Genomic DNA, 12,532 nt, shown 5'->3' on the forward strand with positions numbered 1-12,532 from the left:
CATGAGGTTGGATTAGACAATAATTAATGAAAACGGAGGGCGCACTTGGGTTCCTACTGTACGTTTTGCTTGCACCTTTATGAGAAATACTAACTGAAATGTATTTAACTGTAATTTTTACTATTTGCCAAATAATAAATGGAAGTATTAAAAACCGAACAAATGGCGTAATTGTATGATATGTAAATGGCTCATGCTTGCAATTTGTGCAAAGACATCCAATCCCATAGACCTCCACCATTTAACCCAAAGCACCCCGCGCCCCGCCCCCATAATAATGTAGACGCGTGAGTGCTGCGCTTGCTGTGCCGCCCTCAAGTGCTCGAGCTCCAAATGGTCGGTGACCCAAAATGTGTACTATGATAATGCATTGGTACACCAAGTGGTGACGTTCAGGTGTTTTTTCGTGCTTGAAGTGTGCACTTTCGAGATTTTTTGTTTGGCAACAAATGCATTGATTGGCGGCATTGCAAGGTAAGTGGATTGATTTTGATATCAATTTTAAGGTGATCTACTAATACTATTTTACCACATAGTACTATATTACTTAGTACATAGACAAAGTTTATTTCCCCACACTGCCATGGCAGCACCACTGCTCAATAAAGCTTTCAAAATGTTGTGCTTGTCTTTTATTTTTATAAATTTTAATATCTGCTTAATAATAATATTATAAATAAATAATGGGTGTTGGTAAAAGTCGGAGGTCGGAGGTACACCCTAAATAATAATTTAAAATAGGGGTAAATTAAAATACGTTTTTTTATAGCCTATTAATTATTTTATTATATAATACTATAGTTATAGTACTAGTAGTTAGTATTATTATTAATTTTAGGGTCTAGTGATGCAACACCCTACCAAGTACGATTACAAGTGGATTTGCTCTATCTAGACGACAGCCTTCCTGTATCTGTATGTAACAACAATACAACAATGCTGTAGGTGTAGCGGTTTCACAACAAGCAAGGGCAGAAAGGGCTATCAGAAAGTAAGCTGATGTTGTTGTTAGATCTAGAACTTGGGCGCCTTTCTCGTCTTGTAAAAAATTGAGTTGGTAGATCAACATTCATCCTACTACTGCAATGGCCTGCTAATCTCAGTAATCTGTACGTATATTACATGTACTTGTACCGGTCATTGGAACTCGGGCTGAAGTAAGCTCAGTCTAAAGTCAATAAAGTCCGAAGCCAACTCAGTCTGAAAAAGTGTAAATAAAGTGTGGTTGACTGAATTGGCTGTGTCCCAGAAATTATTAATAATCGCCGTTTAAGTATTTTAGTGCTGTGATATTCATAGACATTTTTTAAGAGAACATTTTTGAATTTACCCATGCTTGTTGTTCTATTGATGTACAGTGAATGACACTTGAGATTCTAAAATGAAGATAGCAGTAGAAGGATGTTGCCATGGAGAATTGGAGAATATCTATTCAACAATTCAACACTTGGAGGCTAAAGAAGGTAATTTCAAACCCTAAAGTTCATACTTCTTGCGAATGCGATGCAAATTTTTATGTCACATGGCTGTTTTTCACAGCGAACATTTCGCAGGAGTTGAGCACAAGTCAACTGATACGATTTATGAATTGCCAATTTGTGTCATCAACATTGGTATCGCAATAACATGAAGTACGAACCCAGCTTGACATTCCCAACCTCTTCCCTATCCAATAGCTTAAGCATGTTAAGTAAAGCTTAAGTGAAGGATCCAGAAGGGCTGGGCTAGTAGTAGTATGCCCATAATAACACTTGCTTACCATAGGGTCAGGCATACTAATCTTATTCAAAAAGTGGCATACGAAGAGTTTAACAAAAACAAACACTAGCTAAAATACCCTGTCTGTATTAAGTTTACGTACACATGAATCATTTTAACTTCTCTAACATGTTTTTTTTTTTTAGTTAAGGGGTTTGGGGCATTGCATGGTAAGGAATCGATGCATTAAATTTTAACAGTAACACCGTGTATAATCATTGTACCTTGTTACAAGAAACTTTTTAAAGAACTTATATCTAATTTGTTTGTTTCTTGACTAGGTATCAAAGTGGATTTGCTGCTGTGTTGTGGAGACTTTCAAGCTGTCCGAAACGAAAGTGATTTAGAATGCATGGCTGTACCCAAGAAATTCCGTCAAATCAACTCTTTCTACAAGTAATTGCTACAAACCTCATTACTATTAATAATCAAAAAATCTAAATTGAAAAGTACCTGAACTGAATACATTGGCAAGATTTGTTTTTTCTATTTGGGCCCTGTTTCATATGTATACTTATAAAGCCAACAACAGGATAAACAAGAAATGAAAAAAAATGTTGTGTTTTAGATGAAGTTGGGAAACCCAATAAGAAAAGCATAGACGATCAGGTAGGGACAGATGAGTACCCAAACCACATGCAAGGCTCTGGTCTGAGGTTATTGCGCAAATGGACTAACGCAGTTGCAGAAAGTTTTGTGAAATTGGCTGATGAAGTCATTTATTGTTTGAGTGAGAAACTACCTCTTTCTCAAAAACTATGTTACTTCAGAGAGGGCCTTTTTTTAAAATTGTTATACTATCAACAGCTCTCCATTTCTTGTTTCCTAAGTAAGTTTTCATGCAACAATTATTTTGAGTAATTACCAATAGTGTCCAGTGCCTATCAATGCAGAATTCAGAAAGCACTTTGTCACACTCTGGAGTCAATCACAATTATGGTTATTTTTTAATACAGATACTACTCTGGTGAGAAGAAGGCCCCTGTACTGACGCTTGTAATAGGAGGTAACCATGAGGCATCCAATTATCTTGGAGAGCTGTCTTATGGAGGTTGGATGGCACCAAATATATATTACATGGGTAAGTGAAAAGGATGGAAAAGGTTCCTTCTATGCACAAGGTTTTGTCGTTCATATATCTACGAAACAAGGGAAACCATACCAAAAGTGTCCAGTCTAAACTACAGATATACTAGCTTAACTTATTCTCAACCTGTTTTCTTAGCTAGTGGTGTGTCATGGCTTAGCGGTTTAAGAGCACCGTATTCAAACTGTGCTGTTTCTGCGCAGCAGAATGTGGGTTCAAGAGTTGTAGCATCCTTCAGATGGGACATAAGGTCGTTGGTGCTGTGCTTAGTGTAATGTATGTAAAGAACCCATTAACACTTTTTGCTAAGAGAAGGGGCTTGCCTCAGTGTTCCTGGCAGTGGCTGCTGAATGCACTGTAGCACCTTGTAATTCCTTATAAGGTGCTACATAATTGGGTCTCAGAATTCATATCTTCAGTAACCTATCTTTCTGCAAAAAATGTATGTACTAAGCAGCTCGAGTATGTTGTTGGTAGATCTGTGCGCTTTATTAGACTTCAGTATTATTATTTACATATTCTCAAACTATTTTCTTATATAGGTTATGCAAGTATTGTCAATTACGGCGGCGTAAGGATAGGCGGCGTCTCTGGAATTTTCAAGCAGCGAGATTTTAGAAAAGGACACTTTGAAATACCACCCTACTCTCAAGATACGGTACGATCCGTCTATCATACTAGAGGGCTGGAGGTGTTCAGACTGAAACAGGTGAGTGGCTGAAATTTGTCACACGGTGGATAAGATGAAAGGTTAATAATAATAGCTTGTAAAATATCACCACAAATGTGTGGTTAAGGTGTCATTTGAGAATAGGTTTTGTTAAGTGCACGGCCATTTTACATTAGGCATTCAATGAACATGTACATGTAGGTGTGCTAGCGCTTGATGTTATTACATCCCAAGTACATGATAAGGTACACAATCCATCTTGAACGCTGTACACATGATGCTGAGCCAAGGAGGTGCACATGCGCATTCAGCAACCCCAAAAGTATCAATGCCATGCTTGGGAGAATTTTTAGACAAACTCACTCTACAGATTCAGCACACTGCATGTGGAATGTTCCTGTTACAAAATTCTCAATGCGACAAGCAGAAATTTACCTGCATGTTCATCACATCATTGAATGCATTTAAAAAACCATACACTCCTGTCTATAAAAAAAATCTATCATTATTAATGGAAAAAGTGTTGATTCAAAATCAGTGATATTAAGGGTCGCTATTTACCTGTTGCCATTATTTATTTTCATACATGCCCCTTAGGCAGATCTTTACACTTGTATAGCCAATAACTAAGTAATCATAAATAATATAAGATGTTGATTTATTCCCCATTGCCTCTGCCACGGTGTTTGAACGCTGTCCGTCACCATTTGATGCCTGAACTCACAGATTCAGTTCTGCTTCACTAAACCAATCTATGCCACCCTGCAATGCATCCCAATCTCATTAGAGTGTACAGGTTGATTAGCGTCGGGTTTAAAGAGTTTTCATTTGAGATTCGCCTATTATTAGGCCTGTAGGCTTCCTTTTTGGAAGGGCAAGGTCACCAAGGCATTTTCTCTATGGTAAAAGGCACCCCACAAGAGCATTTTAAGGGCAACAAGGCAATTACATTTGTTGCCTCCATGAAGTATCAGGCCTGTACCATTCAATGTCAAACATTGCTGAAAGCGAGATGGTTTTTCAGTCTTTTTCTAGTATGCACATGATATTGTTAACCAGATTTTGGGGAAGAAAACCACTTAAGAATGACTTAAAATTGTGTCCCCTAATGCCTTAAAAATAATAGCTATTCCCCTTTTTTGTCCTAAGATCACGCAACCAATTGACATCATGATGTCACATGATTGGCCAAGAGGAATATATCACCATGGTAACACGGAACAGCTCCTCAGGGCAAAGACATTTTTTAGAGACGAGGTGGAAAGCAACACACTTGGTGAGAAGAATAAGAAAAACAATCCTTAAAACTAGTTTGGTCTTCTCATTAACAGTTTGGTCCACTTCAATTATGTTAAAAAGGACTGTATGATGGCCGCAGTACATGCACTCTTTAATTTAGACAATGGAAAATGGACGTAAACAAATAATCAGATGATGTCTTCAGTATCTAGCCTAGGCAAGTGTTTAATGTCTATTGTGGGTGTTCAGAGGGAAACATTACAATAACTTTAAGATTGATAGAGACCACAAGTCCATGTCCTTTGTAACGTCCAACTTGCCCACTGAACCGTTACTTCCAATGCCTTTTTGCCTACAGGTTACCTCAATCCTCCAATATCCTCTCCAATGTCTAAATCCTTCATACCTGCTAAGTTTGTTTAAGGAATAAATTAAAGGCCAATGACCAGGGCTAACAATGTTTAAAGCGCTTTGAGGCACCCTTTGAGATGTGTGAAAAGCTCTTTTATTAAAGATGCTATGTCAGATTTTTGGTCCCAAACATTAAAAAATAGATTTTTTTGAGTGAATGGTATTTCAAAGAGTATCACCCGCGATAACAAAAAAAAGTTTAACTTACTTTTAATGGTCAGGAACCATGACAAAAATTTAAAACGTTTCTTAAAAAACACATGTGACGTGATACGTGATATATTGTCGGGATCCCGACAAAAACTCATTTTGAGCACTTTATTTCACTGCTACTAATAAATGGCGGACTTTTTCAAGCAATGGCTCAAATGAAAGCTTGTAACTTTCTCGACCCCCATAAAAAATACCTACTGAATTTTAAATCAAAATTTTTGGGTCAAATCAGCCAAAAATCTGACATAGCATCTTTAAGAGGATATAGACAATTTGTGAAAGTAAGGTTAAATTACAATCTCGGTCAGCACACCTAATCAGTAGACATGGTAGAAAGCAATCAAGTGGTAACTCACTTTGAACAATTATATGCTATGTTTAAAATGGCTTACCTTTACTCCAAGTGTTTCGTTACTGATGTGAAAACTGCTGATGATTGTTGAAAGACTCTATAAATGGAGATCCAATAAGCAATAATTATTTCTACGCTTGGTTTTCAGGTTCACCTTGTCATGAGGAATTACTGAATCACTTGAAACCAACGTACTGGTTTGCTGCTCATCTTCATGTCAAATTCCCTGCTTTAGTTTCGCATGGGGTAGGTACATGTACATGTATGTAGATGTTTCTTTGTTGCTTTTAAAGTGGCAATAGCTATTTTAGAAAGTCAAAATGTAATTTTTATCAGTGTCATGGCCGTTCATGGCACTTGTGTTTTTGAGGGGAAAAAAACATAATTGCCTGCTCTTCCGTAGGTCCTGTATGTTCTGTCATGGGTGTTAGAGCCCCCAGAACTATTATCATTCGGAGATAGGGCTTGCTCTATGTTTTTGGCATGGTTGGCTGTAGCTTGCATCGCATCACCATGTAAACCCTGACAAGGTGCTACATGTGTATAAATGGGTCTCATAACTCAAGCATTGTTCTGCATGACTGTCGGGGGAAAAAATAATGAACGATTTGAGATGCCTGTCCGGAGTGATAAATCGCTGTCAGAACTGTATATTATTATATAGATAATATTACCTCTACCCAGTTCCACTTGACTGGTCACAGTACATAAACACTGTTCCAGCTCGTGATGCTTATTGCTGCATTACTATAATCATTCATTATTTACTGCCTTGCCAATAAACTTGGCCCAACAACTCTAGTGTTTGAAAGAATACGTAACTCTTTAGATGTGAGAGGAAAAATGTGAAGACTTGTTCAAGCAGGGACTGAAAACCCAATCCACGGGATTGAATTCGAAGCTCTAAATTTGGAAGAGGGGAAAAGAAACCACTACATAATTCCGACCACCCAAGAAATACTAACTGCAGAATAAGGGTTATCTGTACTGTGTGATTAGTTCTTCGATTTGACATTACATTTACATTGTTTTTTTTTATTCCAGCCGGTGAATGCAGAAGAAAAAACAACCAAATTCCTGGCTCTTGACAAGTGTCTCCCACATAGGGACTTTCTTCAGGTGAGTCGTCATTTCTTCTTCTTTTTCTGCACATTTTTTGTTTGCCAGACTTCCGTTGGATGTTTTTTAATGCATGGGACAAATTTTCATATGACAACACCACATCCCTAGGCTTATTATGAGAACACTTAGTTGTCATTCCTTTATCAAGTTTGAGTTTCATTGTGGTGTCGATAATAATTTGGGGGGCTAATCATCCTTACTCGCAGCTAAGAGCTATATTGCGAAGGACGCGGCTACAACGTGTTCGAGAAGCAGGCATGCAAGGGCGCATTCAGCTGCCAGCCACTTTAACCCATTATGACCACGGAGCACAGCCAATATCGAAAGTGTTTGATTTTTTCCTGAGGGAGGATTAGTCTGTAAAACCCTCGGGGTCACCTTGGGGTCACCTTGGTGAGAGGCGAGCGCTTTACGCACAAGCCAACCGTGCCACCTCAATACTTTCAAAGGAAAACCATTACTCAAGAAGCTAAAAAAAAAAGTTCTGAAAAAATAATACTGCACATGAGCATGGACACTTTTTCAGAATGGCTATGTGAATTGGTTTGCAATACTTTTTTGAGATCATGATGGTTAAAGTCACCTGGAAATAGCATTGTTTTTCTTTCAACCATAAGAGTATATGCTTATGAACAATAAAACAATTTTGTTAGTAATTGTTTGTCACGATTTATATGTTAAAAAAATATATAAAGTTGTTTGGGGGGCTGACTCCACCTTCCTTTGCCTGCAATGCGTATAGTAAACACACGTGCAAAGTACATGTATGTCCAAGTCGTGAGTTGGTACATTTCAAAAAGTGTTTTTCTGCATTCAGCAGCAATACACCTGGTCGGCATTGCCGGAAAATTTTTGAAACGTACAAACTCACGACTTGGTCCGTACATGTACTTTGCAATTGTGTTTACTCTACGCATTACAGGCAAAGTCTGCCGCGATTGATGTCATGAACAGCGCCCTCTCGGGTCGGAGTCTACTCTTACATTTGTAAATAACATAACTGATTTTTTAAAACCTTAGTTAACTGTTTATTCACATTCCACTCATCAAAACACATATATTAGTGACAAAAGCTTTATTTTGAAAAAATACCACTTCCAGGTGACTTTAAGCTTGTTTTTGCATTGATTATACAAGTGTGGTATGTTATGACTGAGCTGTCTGGTGTTTAGGAATCAAGTTCTGATGGCTGACTAAGTGGAGTGTGGATTCAAATCCCGGCCATGATACTTGTTTCCTTGACCACGGCCTGTATAACCAAAATTGCTTCTCTTTACCAATGGGTACCAATGGGAACATGATAGGGCGGAGACAGTTTTGTGTTGGATTAACCTCTTAGTGCTAATTTAAGCAGCTTGGGGTTGTATACTTCCGAGGGATTTGAGAAAGTTTGTGGAATGGTTTAAAAGTATGCTTGATTGATGAAATAATGGTTTATTTATTTGAAAATGTCATCGCAGCATACCGCTGAATTGCAACATAATTCACAACCGTTAAAAATATTACAATAATTATTAAAAATCTTTACAATAGAAAATACATAGTGAACATATGATAAAAAAATCACCAAAAATAAGGCCTGCCAGAAATTGGTTGGACTCCTTGTATCGAATTGGCAATCGATTAGGGATAATAGTGTAAAGTGCCTTGAACTTTTACTAGAGCGAGGCTTGAACATGCAACCTCCGTACTACATGTAACATGCTTGTACTCTACCAACTGGGCTAATTATTGTTATGTTGTTGTAATGTAAGTATGATTTTCATCTAGACCCGAATTCTTTGCAATGCTTACCAATATAGCCGAGAATCTGCACTAACACAACACCGTAACAAATTTTCTAAAACGATACTCTTTCCAAACCCCCACTCCATGCTTTACTTTAATGCAACCAAGTTGTTGTTATTTTTGGTTTTAGGTGGTAGATATACCGCATAAGACAGAAGCACCATGGGATTTTACCTACGACCCTGAGTGGCTTGCAGTGCTACAGTCAACCAAGCTACTACTGACGACAAATGACCGGGTTGTTCACATGCCAAACCAACAGTACAATAATAGGTCAGTTGAAGCTTTTTTAATTTCTGATTTAAAGGTACAGCTTTGATCAGATTTGTTTTTGTTTTAGTTCTGTCGTTGTAATCTCAGGTTTATAATTGGATTTTTTATGATAAGGTGTTTTTAGGAACAGAAATACAATATTTACAAGTTTTTTATCATACAAATGTCAGGCAATAAGTTATGAAATCTGAAGAAAGAATCTTTAGAGGTGCTAGCTACCACCAAAAATAGCTTGTTTATAAAGTCTTTAATAGTCCGTATTTGTGACTACCCATCGCAAAGCACAAGCTCAATCTTAAAAATGCATCGCAATGCATCTTGGAACGGATTACAGATGGAAAATTAATCAAGATGCCAAGATGGACGCCATGCTGTAGTCTCTGCGAAGTTTTATAGTTGTGTAATGCTTGCAATGATAGCTGTTGTTGCATGGACTTTGATTTTACACTGAGTTTTTAATTACGAATAAACCATTTCAAATATAAATCAAATCAAATACTTTGCACACTGATCATGCGCATTTAAACATGAATATGAGCTATTGTCTGTGGTTTTGTTACTGCTGTTTTTCATTAGTCACGTATACCTTGATTATCAGGGAAAATCTACTCTTTGGTAGCAGAGAAGTCTCCCGAATTTCCAAAAATCTACTCCGCAGTAGTACATTTAAAAGCAACACAATTCTCTAAAGATAATCTACTCAGCAAGTAGGTACACACATGGTGTTACGTGGTACACACATGGTGTTACGCGGTACACACATGGTGTTACGCGGTACACACATGGTGTTACGCGGTACACACATGGTGTTACGCAGTACACACATGGTGTTACGCGGTACACACATGGTGTTACGCGGTACACACATGGTGTTACGCGGTACACACATGGTGTTACGCAAATCAAGTATAATATGCAAACCTCACCATGCAGACCCATATAACCCTCAGTTTTTTCTTGTCTTGTCCATCTTAGATGGGATTACAGTGCTTCACTTGAGGAGCTTTCAGCGATACGAGAAATCTTCCAGGAAGATTTGAGGATTCCTCATAACTTCACCCAGACAGTGCAAGTCCACGACCCAGCCAAACCCGTCCGGAACCCCAACCAGCCACTGCCAAACGTCAATCCACAAACCACACAGTTCTGTGCCAAACTCTCAATCACCGACCCCGTCGCAGCGATCATGGAGAGTTCGGGTATTCCAGTGACACCCTCCCCTCTCAGGAGTTTGAGTAAGAGGGACGTAACAATGGACAACGATGACGAAAGTGCCATCTTTGATTCGTTCACCGTCCCCTTTGATACATCGGTCGAGGAAGGGAGTGAAGATGGCGATACAGACATCGCAAACACCTCAAGTAACCCAGCTGAAATCAGTTTAGATGATGATGAGGAAAAGGAGGATGAAGTTGTGAAGACGAGTTTAAGTGATCGGTCAATTGATCGTCCTCTTTTAATCGACTTACCTGATTCAGAGAGAACTCATGAGACGAGTGTAGATGAGACCACAGGCCAGAAACTCTCCGCATCCTCTGATATATTTAGTAGCACTCCTCTTCAGGAGTCATTGATGACCGACGCCCGGCTGTCAGCTATGGGGACACCGTGTGTTACCGGGGGAAAGATGAAGAGGAGGAACTTGGACATCTACTCGTCTCAAGAAGAAGAAGAAGAATCTGCGGGAGAGGAAATCAAACATGATAAATTATCGTCTACGGGAGAATCGAGTAGTGCTGAGTCGGGTTCATCCGGTGGTAGGAAATTCAAAAGGAGGAATCAAGCGATATATACATCTAATGAGGACACTGAATAATTTTTTATTTTATTTTATTGTGAAATTGAAGATTGGGCAATCGGGCATCAAATAATGTCAATGAGAAATATTTTTCCATGAACGCTAAGACTCGGTCAACAAAAACATTGAACTCAGTAACATTACAACAGGGCCCAAATTCATAGATCTGCATTGAGCAGACTATTTTGTTTTCCATTTTGAGCCTAGCAAAGATTAGCAGGATGCCAGTCAGAAATGTTGCATAGGACATGGTGTTTTGGCTGGTGAGCTTAACTTTGTTGTGCTAAGCTACTTTTTGTGCTTTTTAGACCTGCTTTAGCAGTAAAAAGTGCATAAAACTGCTCTGCAAGAGACTAGTCACAGAGGATACATTTCAAATAATGTTTTGACTGGTATTTTTATTCTGGTAAGCATAATATTGTTGTTCTTAGCTACTTTTTTGTGCTCAACAAGCAGCTCTATTGAATTAGGCTGTTAGCTCAACTTCATAAATCCAGTAAGCAGACTTGTTCTGCTGAAGGAGCGGCCAGTAGTCAATTTGTATTCATTTTTTGCTTAGCAAAGAAATGCGTTGAGCATTATTTTCTGCTCAACAGCTTTATGAAATTGGGCCCTGGTTAGATGGTTAGAGCCTGTTCTATGGGAGGTTTGGGATGGTCCTTTTTTACAGTTCTGGGGTAGATTTCACAAAGAGTTAGGACTAGTCTTATCTCGAGTAAGGACCAGTTACTCGTCCTAACTTAGGACTATCCATGCAATTTGTACATCTCCTAGGACGAGTCCTAAGTTAGGACTAGTCCTAACTCTTTGTGAAATCGACCCCTGGTCAGTTGTGCGAGGCTCAGACCTACATGCTCAGTCCTGTGCTCCAGTACTGAGCATGTAGGTGCACACAGAGTCACAAAAAGGAACTGTTATGTATGCTGCCACCAGTGCTCAGAAGTATTCCGTTGTATAGTTCATTGCTCACTCAATGGGTTATACTGTGTGATGTAAAGATTATACGGAGGCCCTGGTCTCTGTGTTGCCCTGTTTTAGTTATTTTTTGCCTTGGTGCCCCTTTAAAAGTTTTCTTTAAGATTTCCAAATGGAAGAGTGCTTTGCAAAATGAATATGGCTATATGCCCCCTCATAGATAAAATTCCCGGCCTGGAAATAAGAATTAGATTTTGCTTTTATTTTTAAATAAAGGACGACGAGTCATTAGAATTTGTTTTTAAGCGTTTTGTGTTGGTAAGATTTCTTTTTAAAACTCAAAGCTTTTACAACAAAAAACGGGTACAATAATAATGGCAAAGTTAATAGTTGGTGCATATTTAATTACTTTCTCAAAGATGAAGGCACAAGATGGTTGGTATTTTGTGATTGCACCAACGATGCAAAGACCATGTAACCTTTGTGTTTGTATACAGTGTGACCTTTGTATACTGTGTGACATTCCGTGTAATTTTCTGGCAGGCAAGATGCTACACTGGTTATACTGGAAATGTTCACACTTTTACCAGAATTACCACATAAAGTTGAGGAAAAATTAGACATTGCAATCTCCATCAAGTAAAAGGTTGTATATTTTCTTATATTTTGCTGTGTACAAATAGTCCTTCTAGGATTGCAGGAAGTCCAGTTTTTGTGGCTCTTTGGTAAACTTATGATGTTACAGATTGCTTGTCTATTACATGATCTATCAAGCAATTTGTGTACATTTTGAAATTTACTGATCATGTGCTATCCTTTTTTTAAAGTAATTATTGTGACTTGGTGAATTAGTTAAGTCTCACAAACCGACCATTAATTGAGCCAATGTAAAATATCTAACTTGTT

General features: G+C 38.3%; 1 protein-coding gene across 2 annotated transcripts; it reads left to right on the forward strand.

The window, feature by feature from the left end:
• The first annotated feature begins 419 nt into the window (after window positions 1-419).
• LOC117291791 (lariat debranching enzyme A-like) lies at window positions 420-10,868 on the forward strand. Of its 2 annotated transcripts, XM_033773701.1 has the most exons (11): window positions 420-474; window positions 839-991; window positions 1,359-1,463; window positions 2,040-2,154; window positions 2,715-2,839; window positions 3,388-3,554; window positions 4,665-4,791; window positions 5,879-5,976; window positions 6,775-6,849; window positions 8,771-8,913; window positions 9,889-10,868. In XM_033773701.1, the coding sequence occupies exons 3-11, from the start codon at window positions 1,382-1,384 to the stop codon at window positions 10,727-10,729; spliced, it is 1,773 nt and encodes a 590-aa protein (XP_033629592.1). In that variant the 5' UTR covers window positions 420-474; window positions 839-991; window positions 1,359-1,381; the 3' UTR covers window positions 10,730-10,868. The 2 variants fall into 2 exon arrangements, with proteins under 2 accessions (XP_033629592.1, XP_033629593.1); XM_033773702.1 differs by lacking the exon at window positions 839-991 and having other exon boundaries at window positions 423-474.
• The last annotated feature ends 1,664 nt before the right edge of the window (window positions 10,869-12,532 follow it).

Source organism: Asterias rubens, chromosome 6 (genome assembly GCF_902459465.1).
Source record: "Asterias rubens chromosome 6, eAstRub1.3, whole genome shotgun sequence".
In the NCBI taxonomy this organism is placed as follows: domain Eukaryota; kingdom Metazoa; phylum Echinodermata; class Asteroidea; order Forcipulatida; family Asteriidae; genus Asterias; species Asterias rubens.

Bases quoted from the DNA above. Each gene is read 5' to 3' on its own strand.
- LOC117291791 (XM_033773701.1), top strand. From the start codon at position 1,382: ATGAAGATAGCAGTAGAAGGATGTTGCCATGGAGAATTGGAGAATATC. The intron at 4,792-5,878 runs GTGAGAAGAATA...CTTGGTTTTCAG, and splicing joins GGTGGAAAGCAACACACTTG to GTTCACCTTGTCATGAGGAA. The intron at 5,977-6,774 runs GTAGGTACATGT...TTTTTATTCCAG, and splicing joins CTGCTTTAGTTTCGCATGGG to CCGGTGAATGCAGAAGAAAA.